This window comes from Acanthaster planci, linkage group LG12 (assembly GCF_054643075.1).
Source record: "Acanthaster planci isolate LZ-2023a linkage group LG12, COTS_SCS, whole genome shotgun sequence".
Lineage (NCBI taxonomy): Eukaryota > Metazoa > Echinodermata > Asteroidea > Valvatida > Acanthasteridae > Acanthaster > Acanthaster planci.
In genome coordinates this window covers 3,256,109-3,277,816 of record NC_141788.1, presented here as the reverse complement: position 1 = coordinate 3,277,816, position 21,708 = coordinate 3,256,109, and the positions used below count along the sequence as shown (strand labels likewise).

The following is a 21,708-nucleotide window of genomic DNA, read 5'->3' as shown; positions in this document are numbered from 1 at the left end:
CACCAAAAGGAATGAAACTTGAAATGCTGAAGCTGCAACTGCATGAAATATCTTTAATCTTCCCATCCATCACAGTTGATAACCTGTTTTACGTAATTCCCTGCGTAAACACTTGTGTGCAAACAATCATTCTCTCCAAGAGGTACCAGATTTCCAATCTGACGATTTGCAGTCTATAAAGCTTTCTGTGCATCCATAAACCAGCTTTTGGATCCTTCTCTTTTAGTTTGAAGTTAGCGATGATGCTTGGCCACCACCAGAGGGCAGCAAACAAGAAGAGACCAAACCATCACAACCGGACCAAGACAAGAGCCAGCCAGAGGGCGTGACAGTTAAAAACGACACCGGAGCTTCGGATGCATAGCACAGGCACTCACACATGGAAATACTGAACTTTATTATTGACCCACCACTAGAGGGCGCAAAGTAAGATCAGTTGTGAGGGGTCACATTTGAGCCACACCTTAGAATATCCAGGTCGGACCTTACAAAAGTGTGACGCTCCTGAACTTGTCTGCCATTAGACACCACATAATATGATCTTCAGCTGTTATAAGAGGGGGTACCATATCTGCAGGTGTACATTTTTACGTGCCACACCGGAGCAGTCATCAACAAAACTGGGACATTCTTAAGAAGCATCAGAGACTTTTACCCAGAATTGCAAGTGACTGGACGATCCAAAAGCAAAGTTTTCCACACACAAAAATTTAAATAAATTGCCTGTGTTTGGAGGAGTCCAAATTTGGTAATTTTGCAAAAGGTGACTGGATCACCGAAATGTAGACTTCATTTCAATGTGTAAATTTTTTTGTTTTTTTTAACGATCACAAATAATCTTATCGAAATTCCGGGTTAGAATCTTGAAAATATTTATGCCCCATTAAAAAAATTTTTAACGAGGTGCTCCTTTATATCTAGACTTGGTAGGAGCATTAACATTCTTAGGTTGCTTACTGAATAATCATGGCAACATTTAACACACTGACAGTTTTTGTTTATTTTGCGGCGTCCTTTGCAGATTTCAGTAGAACTGTCTAAAACAGTCCAGCTGCCAGTTTTTGATTCCCTGTCCTGCACTTTCACATTGAGGCGTTGTTTATGATTTACAAATTGACTACATGTTTTGATTGGCAAAAAAAAAAGTAGCATTGTGATCACATCTGCAATAGGGTACCATTGCACACCAAAGAACCCAAAGAAACACTTGTACATGGTGCACATACATTTGAGGAGGAGCATTGTCATGGGTTCGAATTCCGACTGGTTCATTCTGTTCATTCATGGATCTCTATGCCTCAGTTTGCTACCTAGCACCCACTAAATCTCAGGCCCAAGAATGAACTCTTATTGCCGGCAACCAGTGTGGCTCAGGTTGGAATCCAACTCAGTCCCGTTTGTGGGCGGGGTCTGAACATTTTGTACCTTCAGCCAAAGTGGATAGGGGCTTCTGCTGAACCGCAGCAGTACAGTCCTCCAAGTCTTGATCACCTGCCTGTGATACTTTTCTCCATTTTAGAGCTAATTAGGTAATTAGAATGTAAACTAATTCTAAATTGTAAAATTAGTCCTAGGAACATGTACAGTATTTAATCATTTTGAATCACAGAGGCAACTCTTGGCCTGTGTACATAATACAAAGGAGTAGGGCCAGTGTTGAGGTCATCCGACAAGATGTAACTGCCAAGTTCACAAAGATGTACGTAAATTCTGAATTTTTTTTTGTTTTTGTCTGCTTACATATAGAGCCATGACGCAGCAGCACGCCAGACTTTTATCAGAAGTAGAGTTGAACATGTCAGTCACGCAGTTGGTACTTTTCACTATGAATAAGAAGTGACTTGTATAATTGGTTCACGTATCGGTAAAGTATTTTGGCCATTTGTACATACCGGGCACCTGCTTAATGCGCCCACCTGCCCATTATTGCCACCTGTCTGTTGTATTGCCATTGTGGTTAGTAACTGTGGTACGTATTGCAGCAAACAGTAGGTTAAGGCCAGCCTGTTAATGATACGGCTGCCTGTCCACCGGAGATACGGTAGCCAGTGGTTTATAGCCCAGTGTCCATCTTCCAGCCCACATTTCTGATCCTTAGAGCTCTTTTCTCATTGTTACATCCGTTCTATAAATATTTTCAATGCTCTCTACTTCTGGTGTAGTAGTTGAGTATATTTTCATAAGTACATGTATGAGTACAAATATATTATATTATAATATATTATATCATTATATATTATATTATAATATATTATAATATATAATATATTATGAGTATATTCACAAGACTATGAGTTGCGCATATCAAGAAAATGTTCTCGGGTACAAATACTAGGACTACAACACTGTCTGTATCAAACCACAGTTTGTTCAAAGTGAACCTGTGTGGTTTTACCACAGAGGACGGCTGCATAATGGGAACAGAGGACAGTCCTTGTCCTCCATTGTCAATTTTGTTTTCCAAGCCGGTCCTCAAAAGTTTTGAGTGTTTAGCCTGGGGAACATACTGTATTATAGGTACAAAGGGAAAGACAACGCTTTTCCCACTGAGATGTGGTCAATTCACAACTGTAGGTGTAGAGTTGATTTCTAGAGCTATTTCCCAGTCCTTGAGCTTGTATACTTGGCCAATACCAAAGGAGATCTTCCAGTGTTGCCCTGTCTGTTTGGTGTTTGGCTGCTGTAAACTCATCGTATCAGTCCTTTCCGCGTGGCCCTGAGGCCGTCCATTCATATGGTACCTTTGCTGCAAATATGGTGTTGCACGTCAGGCAGGCGGCCTGATATGTTTGAACATAGCCGAAGGTATGTGCCTTCTTTTCTTTTTTTTTTCAAAAGTGTAAGCTACTTGGATTACCACTGATTTACTGTTGGACAAAACCCCTTGCCAGTTATAGAACAGTGGAGTTTGATGGACTAAACTTGGGTTCAGGAGTATTTTTAAATTTCTCTTGTATATTTTCAAAGTGTCATGATTTAATACTGCTAGAAATCAATGTGTCTTTCCGAAAAAGATACAACATACGCGTTAATCCTCTTGAACCGCCATGCCATCACAAGTCTTTCTTGGTTTTGTTGATATATATATATAAATGTATCTAATTTTCCAAAATGCTGGTGTTTGTAAATAGCTCTTTACAACATTGAAACTTAAAAAGCTTCACACTCTGTCATGAGACGGCAGCCTGAACCCAGTGGAGTGCTAGCGTAATAGCCGTTGGATATCCTTGGTTTCCGTGGTCTTTGACGACTGTTTTTTGTTTTTTTTCTGCAACTTTGCCATTGCTGCATTTGGCCCCGTCACAAATCTACGACTGGTCCGTCATGAGTCGGTCACAAGTTTATCCATTCTGATTTGTCTAGTCACAAACTATTCATATGCAGTGTGACAAAGGCTCCCCATTCTGACGGCTCATTTCCAGACACTTTGAATTTGGGCAATATGGGTGATTTTGTTTCCGTTTCCCTTCCTTCCCCTTTCTGGGGAAAAAGCCCCCAGAATTGAGCCTCACACCAAGGACCATGAAAGATCATGTAAAGAAATCCAACTTTTAATCCCCCCTCCAAAAAAATCTACACAAAAATAGCTACCCCTCTGAAACACTGCATCTGGATCTGTCCTTGTTTGACTTGTGATGGGCTTCACTACAGCATGGCACTCTGTCCATATATGGAACTTGACCACAGAAGGTCATCATGCCAGAAAGCTGTCAGGACATCATGGGCAGTCGGTGATGTCAGATATGAATTGTTAGCTCTTATCTATGTAATGATAATACGCAAAAACAGACTTATGGTTAAATATTCGACCTGACGCTGTTTATACATTGTTATATAGCTCAAATTTAATTTCGTCATTCTTCTGTAACTACTTAGCTGTCGAAGTACACTGAATCCATGGGCAATATCATTAAGTATGCAAAGCAAAATAAAACAACTAAAAAGACTGCCGTAAAAAGAGAGATTTGGTGTTTTTCAAATGTGTGACTTTGTCTTGAATAATCCAGATCTGATTCAGTACATGCAGGCTGCTTCCAATCTCCTTTGACAGTTAAGCATTCTCTTAAGAGAACGGATGATGACAAGGAGCTCAAGATGCAAGCTACTGGACGTGACGATGTGTGTCCTACAGAGAATGTTGATAACGTAAGTCAAGATTCAACAGGTGTAAGTCCGTTGTATCTTTTGAGCCACTTTGGGACACCCCCACTGACAACCAGACTTTAATTTTCTATTTTTTATTTTTATTTTTTTGAGGGGGAAGGCATTAAGTACAAACACATTTCATGGATTTTTTCCAAAGCCTTATTTCCATTCAACGTAACCTGGTAAGTAGCAGCATTTGATTTCTAATAATAATAATAAGAACAGTTTTTGTATTGTGCCTTTAACTTAGATCAAAGTGCTTTCCATTATTGTTACCCCTGTTCACTGGGCCCATGAAACATTCCAAAGACCATCTCAGCTCCCTGGAGAGTATACAGCTCGATGCTGCCATTTCGGTGCAAAGCAGCCAAATCAACTACAATAACCATCTCTGCCCCTCACAGGGTACCCAATTGCTCAGGCAGAGAGAGGCAGTGAGTGACAAAGTGCCTTGCCCAAGAGCACATGCACCATCACCCCAGGCTGGAGTCGAACCCACCACCTGCGGCTTTACCTGCCAACTACGAATCTGCTACTCGTAACCACAAGGCCACGGCACTCCACTCCTCTATAACTTTGCCAATGCTTTTTTTAATGAGTTGTAATGAATCCACCAAGCTGCAATTAACACCAATGTTGTAGTCAAGGACCATCCCTTGACCAGCACAAGACCCCCGGTCCCGATTCAAGTCTCTAGCCATTAAATGAACTACGACAAAAACATGACTTTGTCAGTGCTCACACCCTGTTACTTGTGGCTCATCGTGTGATGGTCTCAGTTACAGCTCAGTTTCTGCCATAATAAAGCTTGCAGCATCGTCCAACCACAACTGTTCATCACCAAGCAAATACTTTCTTCTTGGCCATCACCTGTGGCTGGCATTTTCTAACTTCGACGGGTCGACACACTGTTAGCTCATTGATTTAACAAACATGGTGGGTAGACGGTTCGCGTAATTTTAACTTCTCATGACTGGAGCTGGTAAACTAATTCAATAACTGATTGGGAATATCTGGTATCCACAGATGTCAGGAAGGTCGTGTCTGAATTATTTGGCAGCGACTTAAACTAATACGGGAATCTATGGTAGTGGCCAAAGCTGGTTCCATAGAGTCGTGTGTAATGTCAAGTTGCAGCCAAGTGATTTCAGATAACGCCAAATAGATTTGTTCATTGTGCGCAGTGCATTGTCAATTGTTACATTTCTTATAACTTTGCCAATGCACGGTGACAATTCATTCAACTGAGTTTCTACATAATGATGCACGAAGTAATGAACATTCGACTAAATTTCTGCACAGGTTGTGAAAACAACACAGATCTTGCAGTTTATTGAAATGTGAGCATGTCTCTTCCCCGAACAAACTATTCCGCATGCTTATGCTTATTTCATTTCACTTCCAAACAAACTTCATTGCCGCACTAGAAGCTGCAATCCTTAATTTTAGGACCCCGCTTCTAAATACTATGTCTTGAACAGCCAAATTTCACAGTAATTTTCCAGCAACATCCTCCCCAAAATGACTCCTCATTTTTTCAGTTACAGTATGAAGGAAGATTTTTCAAAGATGCAAAGGTAATGGTTTTATGAGAAGTTTACAGAAAATTTAGAGGTGTCCTAAAAGTAAGGATTGCCCTTCTTAACGCTACAATATCTTTATTAGATTGAAATGGGCAAGTGTAATGTGAGGTGTTTTTCTTTAACCTACTTTAAAGTCTTCAAGGTGAATCAATGTATGTGCAAAATATAAAGTTTACATAATCACAACAAACTTGAGAATCTGTGTAAGCATATTCACAAAATTATATCTGAGCAACAGTTCTGAATGCAGTCAACATAAAACAAAAAATCCTCCTGCCTTCATTGGCAAGAGCCAGGGCAGAGTGTTACAGTACACGTGTTACAGTGCATGATGATGTGGAAATACTTTCCACACATCACAGCAACCAGCATGAAGCCAGTTTAGTTTGTCAAGGGGCCACGTTGAACAGTTTTAGGGCATGAACAGTTTGACATATGTACAGAATGGTAAAATGAGAGAAAAGTTCTTGATTTGTTCTTCTGGGGGTGTATTGGGTTCTACAAGTAGTGTAACCAGGGCGGAGGGTCAACATTGTAGATTGCAATGGGATGCAGATTTTGGAAGCAAAGTCAGGATGCTAATCAAGCAAAAATGGAAGAGTGCAAATGGGTTATTAAAACGGGATTTTAGATTCCATTTGGCAGCATGGTGAAATCAAACCCTGGCTGTGCACCTGGTTTCCATCTTCTTTTTGCTTGGATGAAAACTTGGAGGACAAGAATTTAGTTCCCACCACCCCCCCCCGGTACAGACGTGCAATTATCCCCTGTGCATATTATGATTTTTGAAAAACTGTGACATCTTGCGTATATAAGTGGTTTGGCTTGTGCTGTGTATCACAACTGTTATTCTTTTATGTACTCGTAGTTAAAACCTCTGCTCGGTCGTCGCAGCTCTCCTAGTTCAATACTCGGCTGGCTACCTCGCTTCTTCTTTTTCTTTTTCTTGGGCTGGGCTTTGCCGGTATCTTTGCTCCCGGGGACCAGCGCAGCAGAATCTCCAGCCTGGGAACCAGCGGAGATTTTTCTGTTTCTGGGGTCATCCTCTCTGTCTGGTAGTTTGAATAGGTGGAAGAGGCTTTCTCAGTTTATAAATGCAGTAACTTTTTGTGGCCTTTATCTGGTCTGTTTGGATTTCATCAAAGTGTACCTTCTGTGTTACTTAAATTGTAAAAGATGGAGTGACAATGGAATGGGGAATGCCTTGGAAATGCCGCTTGAATGTGTCTCATAATCTTGTAGAAGTTCTGCCTTTTCTGTAGTAAAGGGCATGACGATATATGGAGCCAGTAATGGATATTTTACATTTATAGTGCTAAAACTTCCATCTAAATAATCAATGTGAAACAAAAACTTGATTTTTTTAACATAGAAATAATCAGTTGATAGGCAAGATTTCTTTCATTGTTTACTGATTTGATCTTTTTTGCACAATTTGGCTACACCTCCACCATCAGCCAGTTACTTTTTATTTCTAATTCACAGCTGTAGAGGATTGTTTTGAAGTCCCACAGGGATTAATCAATCTGCCCCGAGTTAAAGTGCACCCTCGCTGGCGAAAGAAAGACAGCTGAGCTCTTGCATGCGTTTGGCGTCCGAGAATAAATTTGTTGCGTGTACTCAGCGTGCTCCACGTCAAACTTGCATAGACTTGCATGCCTACGCGGTGAGTTGGTACCACAGAACCTTCAATTTCATTTAAAAACACACCCTCTTTTGTTGCCGCCCGGAGCATATAGGGGGCAGTGTGGTTGTAAGACTGCAGATCAACCTATTGTACCCAACATAGCCCTACTTGGCATTGCCGCCCCCTCAAGAAAACCAAAGACACTAGTTCACATGCTTTTGGTGTGAAATGTACATGTGTACTTGTGTTTTTCCCTATCAGGTGTGAATCGGCCCTGGGTAGCCTCACCTCCTGCATTTGCTCCGTGGGGGGTCCAGACGATCCTTCCAGATGGACTTGGGGAACAAGGCCTCTCCTCTTTGACACCAAGATTGGGGTCTGAAATATTACAACACCCTCATTTGTAAAAAAGATTTTAAAAAAATACAAGGTAGGAAACAAGACTGCCTCATTTAATAATGTGTTTTTATCCTGTGCTATTTAATAGTGGAAAACATCAGCCATAGCCACCTTCTCCAAGATTTGTTGGTTAGCAGTTTAGGGCTAAGTCTGTCAATTTACAATCTATTTATAGTTGAAGGATGCAAAGAGCTTGTTATCCCAAATTTTTTTACAAGCTTATGAAATGAGATAACAAAGTGCTTGACATTGTGCCATAGTAAGCAGAGATTACTCATGAATACAGTAAAACTGAGCCATAAAATCTGGTCTTGGCTGCATCCGAATCTGTTGTCTAGAGCTAGGTCTAGGTCTTCGCTCCATTGGAAATGTGTGGAGATGGTAATAGACCTAGCCGTAGCTCTGGAAGCCCGTTTCGGACACGGCCCTTGATTCCACAGCCCAAGACCTTACCTTTGTTCTTTGTGATTGGCAGTGGCTTCTCGGCATCTTGGGTAGTTCCCTTGAGGGACTCCTGGCTCTGCATTACCTTGCTGTAGGAGAAGTACCAATGACAGCAGTGACTAGAAGCAGCATTGAGAGCAATGAAGCCTGTAAGTGCCTTTCGCACATGCCAACCTTGTCAACATTTGCCGGGTCATTTGACAATCCTCCATCCCCCAACAGGGGTCCATTTCTACGGCCTGTTCTGAAGTCGTGGAATCTTGATCACTTACATTTCATTTATGTCGGAATTCCATACAAATTAGGGCTGGTCATACATCAAACGACTGTGAAAGTGTAACAAATTCGACATCACCAAAAGTTTGCCAGGGTTGATGTGTTCAGCTTTTTTTTGTCTGACATCACAAATTTCCATTCGTGCTTGCTTTCATGGCAATTGTGAAGCTGGCCTTGGGGTAGGTTTAAATTTTCTTTCACAGTGCAGGCTTACTTGTTCTTATTCTCTTTTGCCAAGTGACAGATGATGCCGACGCATACAATATTCCCTGGCACAAAGCTGATACACACCATGACGAGACTGACACAATGAGTCCTGGGCTTGTCCAATAAGACGCCAGCGATGATGAGAAGGATGATGCAAACGATGAAGAGAATCGTAACCACCATTCGGCTAAATTCTTGAAAGGAGAAGAGGTTCAGGTTGTAAGTACAGAACCTGCGCTATATCGAGGCCACTTTGGATATTTCATGGCATTTTGCACCTTGACATAAACGATAAGCTTCAGTCAACAGTTACCAATCTGACTTTCATATGTTGACATGATAATGTTTGGACATAAATATTCACGATACCATTTAATTCCCGCCAACAGTGTCTCATTCACCCAAGACACTACAAATTTGTAAATATACAATTGTTTTTTTATTTCTGCACTGCCTTAACACAGTTCTCTGTCGTCTTACTGCTTAGCGTGTCTGGTCTTGGACTCTCATCATCACACTGCGGGTGGACATTGCTGTGGAAAAAATAAAAATCTGTTTTGTAACTTTTTTTGGGGGGGGGGATGTTGGATTGATCTCAAGTGGTTACGTAATATCTATAAAAATGCAAATCCCCACTGAACATATACCGGATCTGCATTTATTTTCGGGTCCAGGTCCGTATGGGTGACCCTTCCCCTTTTGTAAATGCTACATGCTCCCCCCTTTTAGTAAATGCTGGATCCCCCACTGTGACCAACTGTCTTTTGGTGGCGTGGATGTATGATTAGGGGTGCTCTGCACAGTTTGGGAAGGAAAGCAAATAAAGTAGTTTTAAAAGTCATCCTCGTATCTTTGTATATATATTTTAAAATAAAAAACAGTCAATAAAAATACTTCTTTTTGGGGGGCATGGCCCTATTTGTCCCCCCTCCAATCCTGAAGAGAACTTGTGCAGGTGAAATAAAACCAAAGCAAAGTCAACGTCCAGACACTCACTTGTGTGTTACGTCCTTCCCGTTGCAGAGATAGATACCACACAGGAATCCGCAGACAGTAAAGTAAAATACCATTAGCCAACTGCCGATGATTAGGGAAGCAATGAAACACCTGACTATTGAAAGAAAACAACAGAGGCAAGTTCAGCCATTTTTAATGGGGAAATTCAGTTGAAGTCACCTTGATATCATTTCAGAGTCTTCTGCCAACATGCATGAATACAGATGTGTCTTAAAGTCTGTTAGAATTCTATTGAGTTGATCTACACAAGGAGTTCACTCGTACACCTACTGCTGATCTTGTTGTTAACTTACATTTCAAAGCCTGTTTGTCATTATTAGCTTCAAGCGTATTTTGAATCCTTGATCCTGATTGGTTATCAATGGCAACACAGTACAGCATATACACCTATAAACTGTGGTCCATACGATGCTCTATGTTTTGTAAATAGGGTAAGCTTTTTGCGTCCATATATCGTAAACTGTTCAGGGCAACGTTGTACACAAGGCCCACCTATAGGGCACATGTGATGTATCCAGGTCCTGGGTCTAGGAGAGGCAAGGTAGAAATTTAAATGAAATTGACAGTCCTTTGGTACAAACTCACCACATATGTGCACAAGTTAATGCACGTTGAGGTGGAACATGCCGAGTATAGTGCGCGCAATGAATTTATTCTGGAATGTATGGTCTTCAGGTGCACGCTGAAGAGTGCAAAAACCTGGTTGGAAAACTTCTTACCAGACTGTTTTTCTTTTGCCGGTGAGGGCGCACTTCAACTCAGGGCGGATTAGGCCAAATAACTATTGAAGGGGACTCTAACTTTCTCCTATATCTCCCCACATTGATCTGTATAAGATCCCTACAATTTTGAAACTCAGGACAGTTTACTCTGTCTCGGTGGAATTTAAACTGGCCTCAGGTGACCACAAGATGCTATTCGGCAAAAGTATATGACATGGTTACAGGTGGCCAGGAATTGTGGTTCAACTTTGCAGTAAACGTGGAGACTGAGTTGTCAGATGTGGTGTCTCTTTTGAATCCAATCCTGGGCATACTCTCTGGGTGTATGCCAGAAAAAAAAGGTACTTTCTGAGCCATATGGCAACACCTATTGTCACATACTTACAACAGGCAAAGGCCCACACCTGTCTCTTAACACAAGATACAGACATGAACAGAATTTCTGATCTCTGACCACCAATAACTAATTCTCTTATCCAGCGGGTTGACAGTTCAAATATTTTCTTATTAAAAGAAAACTTGCTTACGTTCTTGTGGAGGACCAATGCTTGGTGTGGTGGAAAATCCTGTAGATATCTGTGTTGTCTGTTCAGTCATTGTGGACCATGTGGTGGTTTCTGCCGAAAAGACCATGTGAAATGTGGTGCGCTAGTTTACAAGTATAGACTACCTCAAGTTATACACTAAAACTAGTCTCTCAAGGTGATCATTTAGCATTTGAATTTCCTGAGTTGAATGAATTTTTGGTTTTGTTTTCGCATTCTATTAAGATATATCTCATATTATCATATATTATATTTCAGCCAAAAGCCGATCCATATATGCCTCGGAAGTTGAAATTCATTGAAAAGTATCTTATTACTTCTACACACAACACGCTACAGACGTGCATTTACATGCTCATGTCTAGTTTGCAGGACTGCTGTTACTAATAATGTGGTGCTTTGGTCGCTATGTGTAAAGCACCTTCTGAATTGAGGCTGCCTCGACGTTGTGAGGTATTGTCAATAAATTTGATATGGTCTCAGCCAATCAAGACATAGAATTTGTGGGTGAGATTGTACATGTATAATGTGTTAACTCAGCGTGGAGTTAGAATCCCTTATTGCAGTGACAACACTTACAATACTCGACATTGACAGGTGGTACGCGCACGTTACTCAGCTCAAGCAACTTGGTGCTGTGAATTGCAAGATGTGCACGCACGTCAAGCTCAAAAGAACGTGGATGTGAATGCCGTGTCACTGCAGTTATGGCATCTTGTATTAGTTAATATATGTCCTCCATGAGAAAGAGGAACTCGGTGAGACATTTACTTGGGCTATATCCCAGGGCTTGCTAATGACTTCGAGGATCACCTCATCATTTTATGATCTGCGCGACCATCCACACCCAACTTTTTGCAGGTGTACCACGTGAACAGCCAAGCTTCACAAGTACTGATTACTCAACTCTACAGGCATCAGCCTGCTTGGCAGTCAGGGAGCCAGAAAAGTTCCATTCTTCCAACGGTTGAATCAAATGTTTTCATAAAAATGTGGTCGTTGCTGGGGTAGTTGATCCCAACTTATACCTGTCCCTGACAACATATCTGAACTAGTTTTAGGGATTACTGAGGAAGATGCACCACTGTCAGAAGTTGTTCGCGCTGTACCTATGGAGGTAGTTTCTGGAGGAAAATAAGTCTGTATGAGTTGTGGGTGGGGAAGTGCTTGTCTCAGAAATGATATGTGTTAAATGAACGCTACCTGTCTGTGTTGTTGGAGTTGTCTGAGTGGCAGTTGATGTTGACGGTGTTGTTGTAGGTGTTGTCACAGATGTCGCTGTGTCAAATTATGATTGAATGGGATAATTAGTCTTGGAGAATTATGAGCGTTTTCAATATCCACATTGCAATATGTGTAAGATTTCTGTTCAGCTGTCCTCTCTACTGGTAATGATAGTTGCCATGTCTAACTGTACAAAAGTATCTTGGTCTCAGAATGGACAGCTATGTGAACACTACCTGTCTGTGTTGTTGGAGTTGTCGGAGTGGCAGTTGATGTTGATGGCGTTGTTGTAGGTGTTGTCACAGATGTTGCTGTGTCAAATTATGATTGAATGGGATAATTAGTCTTTGAGAATTAAAGCCATTTCCACATCGCAAAATGTGTAAGATTTCTGTTCGGGCGTCCCCTCAACTGGCAACATTGTTGCCACACCGAATTGTACAAAAAGACTCTTGGTCTCAGAAAGGACGGTTGTTATGTGAACACTACCTGTCTGTGTTGTTGGAGTTGTCTGGGTGGCAGTTGATGTTGACGGCGTTGTTGTAGGTGTTGTCACAGATGTCGCTGTGTCAAATTGTGATTGAATGGGATAATTAGTCTCGGAGAACTATGAGCCATTTCAATATCCACATTGCAATATGTGTAAGATTTCTGTTCAGGCTTCCCCTCTACTGGTAATGATAGTTGCCATGTCTAACTGTACAAAAGTATCTTGGTCTCAGAATGGACAGTTATGTGAACACTACCTGTCTGTGTTGTTGGAGTTGTCTGGGTGGCAATTGATGTTGACGGCGTCGTTGTAGGTGTTGTCACAGTCGTTGCTGTGTTAGAACATGATTGAACATGATAATTAGCCTTTGAGAACTACACGCCGTTTCTATTTTGTAAAATGTGTAAAATTTCAGTGTAGGCAGCTCAAATGATAATGATTGTTGACAATTTAATTAAACAAAAAGTATCTTGGTTGCAATAAGTTTTTCATCATTTTTACACACTGCCAGTTTTCTTTTGCTTCCTTGTTTTGACATTCCAATAAGACTAGCCATTTAACAAACAAGCATTTAAATATTTGGTGAACCTATCCTAATTCAAACCGTGTAAGTTATCCAATGGTGTATCCAAGTCTTCAGTGGGGGGGGGACAACATGGAATTTCACCTGGAAATAACTGTCCCACTTTTTCAATCCTAAAAGGATCGTCCGTCTGTACAAAGAGGTGTGGTACAATTTCTAAACTGGCTAGCATTTTCAGCCACTGAGAAGACAAACAAAGTTCAATATCTCTCCCCCTCCCGGCCCCCTCCCTATACTGGATACAACAAAGAAATTATCGAGATAAATTTAGCATAAACCTACCTGTTGTTGATGTTAAAATTGTGGGCGTGGATGATGTTCCTGTTGTTGATGTTTCCATGGTTGTCGGCTCCGTTGTAGTTGCTAATTTGTTTGATAAAAACTGGATAACTAGTCTACACAAACTACTGGGTCTTGGATAATTTAGGGGGATTTTTCCCCACCCTGGAAATATGTTTCCATTTTTTTTTTTTTTTGGTTAAGAATGGAAAGCACCAGTGCTACCACCTCTCTGGGGGAAAGGGGCGAGGATTCTTTGATGAGGACGCAAAATGTGGACTATTGTTTATAGAATAAAGCCCTATAGTGCAGCCACATGTCCTCAAAGCCAGCATGTGGACTGAAAATGTCTGGACACTAAATTTCACAATGATAGTCAACTTGGTGTTAACAAGGTGGTCTAGCTGAATGCAGTGTTTCAAAAAGACTTTTTCTGTGCAGCATGCATTGTGTCAGATTGAAAAAGTTCCGGTTAGTATCATCACTTCAGCTTAAGGATGGGATTTCAGTTTTTCAGTACAATATCTTTTTTACTTTGAATTTTTCCTTTTCATCTGTTTACTGCCCTTGCTTTTTCCTTCCATGTAAGCCTTGTATTCACATACCACAATAAGAGGAAATTTATTGCTAAAAGATCCAAACGATCTCAAAAAAGTATTTCAACTTATAAAAAGAGAAAATAAAGGGAGAAAAGTGCAAGCTTTAGTTGAGCTTTCGTCATTTCAACACAGATAGACTGCCTCGATAGTAAGTTAGCTGTCAATGGAACTAGTCTTAAAAAAAGAGCCCCACGCAGTGTTAAGTAGAACGAAAATGGCAATACTCTCTTCTTTGGTAAATACATGTTCACCCATCCATGAAGTGATTTTTGTCAATGGAGTTTCAGTGTTTGCTTGTGGCTTCAGGTGAGCACAATCAAGCCCATGACACAAACACCGTCTGTGGCGTCGTTGTCATAGTAACCGCAATAGTTCTATTCACAGACGGATAATAACTGGGAGACAGGTGCACATGGTATGCACCGTGATAAGGTTCTTGGATGAGGAAACTTAAGTAAAAATATCATACTGAGGACATGATTGTATGAAGTAATTGAAGACTTAAGTAGCATTGCAGTGATTCAAATTGACACTAATAGAACCGGGGGGGGTTGAAACTTTTTCCATATGGGTAATTCCAGAAATTAGGAGTCCAAAAGTGTGACTTTTTGTGTCCCTGTTGCATCTGACCTTTGTCATTTGACATGGAAATATCACCAGAATTGATTTCAAACTATTACTATTATTTTGGCCGGTAATTTGCATTAATTCATCACTCTTGGAAATGTGTTCTGAACTTACAAAATCATGTCAGATGTGACAGGGACACCAAAAAATGAACCCCTAATTTCTGGGATGACCCATATCATCAGATCATGTGAATGCTTCAATGTACCTATTACACCGAGGCCTCCTCCAAAACAAAAATCAGATGCTGTTTTATTGGACCCCAAGTTTTAACTTTCTGCAGTGATGTTCGGTAAGAACTTGGGGGACAACTTACCTGGTGTAGTGCAAGGTGTACATATGCATCCGAAGCACTGCACATCTGCGTAAAAAAGACAAGGGAAATGTTGAAATGTCCTGTATGAACAAAGAAAAAAATGGCAAGCAGTGAGAGGACTTGGATTCTCCAGTCTATTCTTGTTTACTTGTTTGCAAGTATCTTGTACAGCTGCGACTGGCCCGATATAGAATCAATAAATATGTGGTCAAATTTTTATCATCAAGCTGTACTTCAGCTGTAGTTGAATGTTTTTGAAAGTGGATGGCTCAGCTCTTATCAGGAGTGTGACTTCTCAGGATTTCTAAGGACTTTTGGCTCCCAACATTGTGGAATTGTACATGGTTAATCATTCAGGTTTTTCTCATTTCTGAGCTATTTTGGACTAAAACATTGCGTGAAGAATCCAGATAATCGTAGCCATTTTGTAGTGTCATCCTTTTTGAGGTTAAAAAGAAGAAATACGACTCTGACCTAGGAAATCTGGTAGACTTGGTGGTTGGTCATATGATTCATCCATGGCGGATGACGCATTACGGGGACATGGGAAATCACAGGTGACGCCGATATTTGGAACACACAAATCCACTGCCATTGAGGATGTACAGGCCAGACACAGGAATGTTACAGACAGAAAACACGAGAGATAACCCATTGGGGCCATCACTGCATTCGTTCCTCCACAGCTAAACAAGCTAGATCTTGATGAATACAATTAGCAGAATCCACAGGTGGGTAAAGCACATCCACAACTCTGTCTGCCTTGAAATCAGTGGTCGTTTGTGGATGGAGTTATCATCCCTTGGATCAACCCGAGGATGTGGTGACTTGTATGGTTCACTGTAGGTTATGGTAGTTTAATTCCTTCCTGAGATTATCGATGGAGGCACATAATCCCTGAAACCAGCTAGCTGATCAAAGTCAAAGTAATGGAGGCGTGGATTTGGTGTGGTGTCTCTTTTGAATGTCAACAGATTCCCGGTGTGCATGTTACATCCTAGATGATGTTGATGAGAGGGTGGAAGAATATATTATTAATTTCAAGTGTAAGATTCATACAATATAGAGATGGTTCAAGACATAGACATGATGGATATTAACAAAAAACCCTTCAAACCTTGTCACTGTGGAACAGAGAAACTACAGGAGCACCATGCGACTGCTTAAGAAGGCTTGTTGGAAAAAAACACTAACTTGAAAGCTCTGTTCCATTTTTATCATTTTTCCTTCCTCAGTGTGATTCTCTTTAATAAAAATTCCATGTTTTACCTTTTGGATCACGTTCAAAAAGCAAAATCTTACCATTTTGGAGAGTCGGTAACATATCCAGAATCTCAACAGCAGCAGCCTGCTGCGCCAAAAACTTGCACCAAGTCATTCTGGGAATGCTGCGCCACAATTGGTCGCTCCATCTCAGTAGCAGCATCAAGCAATATAAATTCATGCATTCATTGAATGCAGCATTTAAGCTCAGTGTCATTGTGTTTCTCTGGGTCTGAATGGGCCCTTGGCGGGGGAACAATCAGGGTAAAACCCAGACGAGAAATGTTGACGGGGCTTTGAGACAGGTGTCCATGGCAACCTGCTTTTCAATCGTCTGATGTAGTCAGGCCTGGATGTTGTCCTAAGCTGTGCCACTGGTATTGGGCAGAATAAAAACCTCACCGAACATTAACAAAAAGAGAACAAAGCTCTGAACTAACCAAAGTGATATCGTAAGGGAACTGAAAAACTCCACAACGGTCGTATCAATAGAAAATAGTCGAGCCAATATAAAGACCGGTTTGCAGTTGGTAATGGTCTGTGTTCATGCCCGAGGCTATTGCTGATGTGGGGGGTATATGCTTATTGTGTTCTCTCTGTATACATAGGCCCCACAACCTGGTAATAAAGTTTACCGTCTGATAATTGTCACACTTTGCTGAGACAAAATAGGACCAGGCAGGTGCTCTCCCAGGAAAATAGGGAATGATTCAATTCGTGTGAATGCGCACAAGTTGTGCATGTTTCAGATCCACTTTTTAAAAAAATTTCCTTTTTCTGTCAATTCAAGAGAACAGTGCATTGCAAAGACACTGAACACTAACAGTTCGTTTTATCGAGTCGCCTCGAACCTAGACAGCATTAACCCTCGCCATTACACAATTTTTCATGAAGCTCCTGAACCAATCGAGAACCAACACCAGCCAGTAAGCCAATGATGACGTTATACTGACCCACAGGCTCATGTAAAGTCATGTTGTCATTCAATGTCATAAGATCTGGTTTCCATGGCAACCTGCATAACAAACGCTTTGCTTTACAAACGTACCTTGTTCTCTCTTGAATAGGGTGGGGTAAAACCCGAAAGGAAGGAAATGAAAATCCCCTGAACAAACTTTATGAACTTATTTGCAAGGAAATAGCAAAGCATTCCAAAAGCATTCAAATGAAGAACAGCCAGGCTGACGGAAAGCGTTTTACTACTTGAGCCATCGATTATTGAAGCTCTGCCTTATTTTCATGCCCCCCAGGCCAGTGGCTTTTTTTGGAACACCCCAGAATAGTACAAATATCATATGAGGGTGGATAGGCAACATTAGCTCCCATACAGTAATACTGAATCCCAAGGCAAGGAAACAGTTTGTCACCGTCCAATCTCGAGGGGAGCAAACATTGGACAATCTCCCCAAATTTTGTTGTATTTGTTTTAACATGCCTTATTCACACGGCATTGAGTACAGGGAAGACTCTAATAACATTTCTGCGTGCAACCATCTTGCCACAGCAATGTTCACACTTGCCTGCAACTCCTGCGCAACGGTTCACAGTAAGTACTGGTGTACATAAGAAGTGCCCATGCAGTGGACTGTCTTTTGACAACAAAAATTTTGGAACTGAAAGAGTGACTAACATGATATCTATGAGAATGATGTGTCAGAATGTGGCTTTTAACTATGCATCTGTGCGATGCATGATTATCACACATGAATTCAGTTTACTAATACTTTCAAGGAACAGAACTTTAAATGATTCATCAAAGTAAGTCACAATGCAAGACACTAATAATTATTTTATCTCAAAGGGACAAAAGTTAGGTTCATGGTTAATTCCTTGAATTTAATCTTCTGTACTTTGATAAAGTTACAGACATCCATCATGACGCCTTGTAAACAAAAAAATATTTTCATTGACAGAAAAACAAAACTTAACTTCATTATTAAGAAACGGAAATGAAGTAAAAATTGACTAGATAAACATCAAAATTACGGCCGAGTTCTAACCCATTAGTGTGAAATGAATCCTTAGCTTTCAAACACAAAAACGATGTCAACTTTTGATGCATTCCACAGGTACAGCAGTGTCAATGCCAACATCAGCTCATCCATATTGAGATTTGCACCTACAGGTACATGCAGGTATGGCTGATTCCTGGCCAAACACACACACACACAAACTCCACCAGATGGTACAAGATATCAGAGGTGAGTCAAGAGTCGGGATATCTACAAACATTCTCTGAGATATCTATTCCATCTCTCCCTCCCCTATTCATCAGTGAGCCTAGTTACAATGGGCAGAGCCAGATTTAGTGGAGCTGGTGACCAGAAATTACTTCTAAGCAAACATGTTTGAAAAACACCATCTAGATGGGAACCGGTGTAAGGCATAGGCGTCCTGTGACATTTTAATCTGTTTTTGCTCAACAATGATTTTCTATGCTGAGAGAATTCCCATGCTCACCAGTTTATGAAATGGACCTTTAAAGAGGCCTTTGAATCCCAGCACTCAATTCCCACACTGATTTTGCCAGCAAATCAGCCATCAGTTTTGGGTTTTCAAAACCGACTCTTGCGTTCAGGATTAGTAATATTTCTGACCAGTAGCATCCATCCTGTCAACTTGGCAACAGGAATGATGTAGGATGTCTTGCTCCCTGGGATGATGCTGACATCCTTCACACAAACGAGTCTCAAGTCCTCAGTAGCTCATTTCTCTAGCACTGAATGGTCTGGCCACGCCACGTCAACCAGTCTCAGGTCATGCTCGGTGGCATTACGAGGAGGACTGTGATGCCCTTGCGGCCTCCATAAGACGCAAACTCTCTTCTTCCTGCTTCCTCTGCTTGGCGGCCACCCTCTCCTCCATCCTGTCTCGCAGTTCATCAAACTCCTTCTTCTGTATTCGGGTAAACGGGCACAGACAAACATGAAATCAGCTTTGCCAATTTAAATTCCAAAATGTCCACTCACTTGACCTTACATGTATATCAAGATAGATATCAGCCCCGTGATCGAGCCCAAATTAATGGAAAATATAAAACTAAGTGATGCAAAAGTTGCACTAAAACCTGATTAAAGGGAATGATTAAAACACAAAATGGTTACAAAATAAAAATACCGTGTGAACAACTGAATTTGGTGACTTTAAAAAATGGCTATAAATACGAATACTTACATGCATTTTGCTTTCCGGGGGGTACAACAACTTCTGCAAAAGTAATCAAAATAAGAAAAATGTTGGTACAATGTTAGGGAGCAACCTGGAGCTAGAGGTGAGGCTGGGTCACTTTCAAGCCAGCCAATGCCTGGGCCTTTGTACTCTTCTGTAATCTTCCTTTTGCTAGCCACAAGAGTAAGATACGGCCGAGAGATCTTGTCAAGAATTGGACATTCACATTTATACAAGTCTTGAGTCTTGTGCTCTGAGCTTGAAATGATTTTCACAAATGTCCATATTGTCCTACAATGTCAAGCACGCCAGATCACTCACAATTCTCTCTGTGACGTATCTTTCAAACAGCTCTGTCCTGTTAAAACAGTAAAACATTACCACTGGGAAGAACACGTAGATGCCCATCTGTAAGAATAGAAAATAAAATTAACAGAGTTTATTTGAGTTAAATATGATGGTTATCTATACGGATGCAATACTTACATTGTCACTTTGAATTCATATTCACAAGCTGGAAATCAGACTCAGTACAGAGTTGGACTTCAAATCACATTTTAGGTTTACTCTCCAAGTTTTGACAGATGTTTTTCTAATGTCCATGATGTGTATTCGCCAGATTCCTTATTTCGCCACTTACTATAAAAAACCACCCAGACTTGACCATGAGTGACAAAATTAGGGACCTGGTGACTTTACGGTCATAGATGTAAATCTTTTTTGATAGATTCATACCTCCGGAAGAAATAGAGGGGTGCCAAGTCTGAGATCATTTGTTGCAGTCTGGTTTGGTGACTTACAAGTTAGTGCAATGGAAGTAGATGACAACCAGTCTACACTGCCCAAATGACACTTTTTACGCACTGTTTACTTTTACTTTCATGCACAAGATACAGATACCAAAATGATCCCAACTTTATCAATCAGGGTCTCCAGACCTTGAGAAACAGTTCTTTCTTATCAGAAGTTTCATCTTGTACATGAGAATGGCTATGAAGTATTTGAACACAGACTAATTTTTAACAGGTTATTACGTTTTCCTCGCCAGACACCGTCACACACAAAATAAGATTGATGTAAATTGTGGATACAGAGGGAAGAATGCATTTCATCTTAAGCTGCGAACGTAGCTATCATAGTCATCATGCTGCACAGTACTGTGGGGTACGTTGTCTGCCGCACTCCCACGAGTGTGGTGATGGTCACGGTGGTGGTAACATGGCAGACAATGAACCCCATAGTTCTGGCATGGGCAGCCTAGGTGTACAGTTGTAATAGGCCTAATCTTCATTTTGTTCAAATTGTATGCTCTTTCAGGAGACGGTAAATCCTTCTTCGGGCCTTAACAAAGTAACATGCCTCAGCAGGCTGGATTCATAAATATGGATCCAAACCAGGTGATTGATAAAGGACACGGGCCTAAGATTTCAAACATTTCACATTTCTACAAAACACACACCGTGCACACTGCACATTTTCAGTCATATCGTTAACTTTGGGGTACCAAACAATACGACTGAGAACTGGTTCACCATGTTCACAGTCAGTCTGTTCCAATTTGCAGACGCAACTCTGTGTGACCCCAGGTTTAAGTGCAAGGTGAAAACAAACGCATTTTATGTTGCTTTGCATAGCAAAACTCATATTCCTAATAATAAGGGGAAATCCCTATTCCTCGTCCTCATAATCGATTGCTCAATTTGAAATATCGCAACTGGTGAATGTACGCTTAGTATAATCAGGATAATTGTAGGCTTCGTATTTTATAGGTGTTGGCGTGTTGGTTAAAAGCAAATGGCAAAGTTATTTGATCTTTAACTCTGAACATAAAATACAACATTAGAACTTACTCGGGCGGTCTCCAATTTCCATCCACCCATTTTACTCTGAAATGTGGTTCTTTTTCACAGTACAGACAGTGGTATGGCAACAAGAGGACCGCATGTTACATCACCAACAATTTAGTCTGCACCTCGTAAATTGAGTCTGTTAGAAGTTGGCATTTCGATGGAGGATATTGGGAACTATACAATTTGCAGGCAGCAATGTATAGTCTTTAAACAAGTCTGAATTTGCCAAAGAAATGCAAAATTAATGCAAAAATTGTAACTTGAGAGCAAGGTAATTACGAGCCATTGCTGTCGTTTCCTGATTTGATCCAGCTGTTATCAAGCACAAAGCTGGCCTTTGGGA

General features: G+C 40.9%; 3 protein-coding genes and 1 long non-coding RNA gene across 15 annotated transcripts in view; 2 read left to right on the top strand and 2 right to left on the bottom strand.

The window, feature by feature from the left end:
* The window catches only part of LOC110977403 (uncharacterized), a 32,625-nt gene extending 28,663 nt beyond the window's left edge, over positions 1-3,962 (top strand). For 2 of the 3 annotated variants that reach the window (XM_022231494.2, XM_022231492.2), the window contains one exon: positions 227-3,962. In XM_022231494.2, the coding sequence (XP_022087186.2) occupies positions 227-364 (138 nt within the window). In that variant the 3' untranslated portion in view covers positions 365-3,962. The remainder of the gene's footprint in view (positions 1-226) is intronic. The other variant, XM_022231493.2, reaches the window with a different exon arrangement.
* A 1,487-nt stretch (positions 3,963-5,449) lies between these two features.
* Positions 5,450-17,676, bottom strand: LOC110977405 (uncharacterized). Of its 9 annotated transcripts, XM_087143706.1 has the most exons (16): positions 16,387-17,676; positions 15,559-16,081; positions 15,085-15,129; positions 13,546-13,626; positions 12,937-13,011; positions 12,680-12,754; positions 12,427-12,501; positions 12,170-12,244; positions 11,995-12,090; positions 10,949-11,038; positions 9,679-9,793; positions 9,163-9,215; positions 8,690-8,876; positions 8,209-8,288; positions 7,645-7,734; positions 5,450-6,781 (listed from the first exon to the last, which is right to left on the bottom strand). In XM_087143706.1, exons 2-16 carry the CDS (start codon positions 15,746-15,748, stop codon positions 6,576-6,578), a joined length of 1,533 nt encoding a protein of 510 aa, XP_086999832.1. In that variant the 5' UTR covers positions 15,749-16,081; positions 16,387-17,676; the 3' UTR covers positions 5,450-6,575. The 9 variants fall into 9 exon arrangements, with proteins under 9 accessions (XP_086999832.1, XP_086999833.1, XP_086999834.1 ...); XM_087143707.1 differs by lacking the exon at positions 12,427-12,501 and having other exon boundaries at positions 16,387-17,675; XM_087143708.1 differs by lacking the exon at positions 12,680-12,754 and having other exon boundaries at positions 16,387-17,675.
* LOC110977407 (uncharacterized) lies at positions 7,192-9,523 on the top strand. Of its 2 annotated transcripts, XR_015427297.1 has the most exons (4): positions 7,192-7,395; positions 7,618-8,348; positions 8,714-8,901; positions 9,147-9,523. It is a non-coding gene; the product is annotated as an uncharacterized LOC110977407 (long non-coding RNA). The 2 variants fall into 2 exon arrangements; XR_015427296.1 differs by having other exon boundaries at positions 8,714-9,523.
* A 481-nt stretch (positions 17,677-18,157) lies between the features above and the next one.
* On the bottom strand, positions 18,158-21,525 carry LOC110977406 (protein PET100 homolog, mitochondrial-like). Its single transcript, XM_022231504.2, has 4 exons — positions 21,366-21,525; positions 19,837-19,923; positions 19,522-19,554; positions 18,158-19,242 (listed from the first exon to the last, which is right to left on the bottom strand). The coding sequence occupies exons 1-4, from the start codon at positions 21,393-21,395 to the stop codon at positions 19,120-19,122; spliced, it is 273 nt and encodes a 90-aa protein (XP_022087196.2). The 5' UTR covers positions 21,396-21,525; the 3' UTR covers positions 18,158-19,119.
* Between the last annotated feature and the right edge of the window lie 183 nt (positions 21,526-21,708).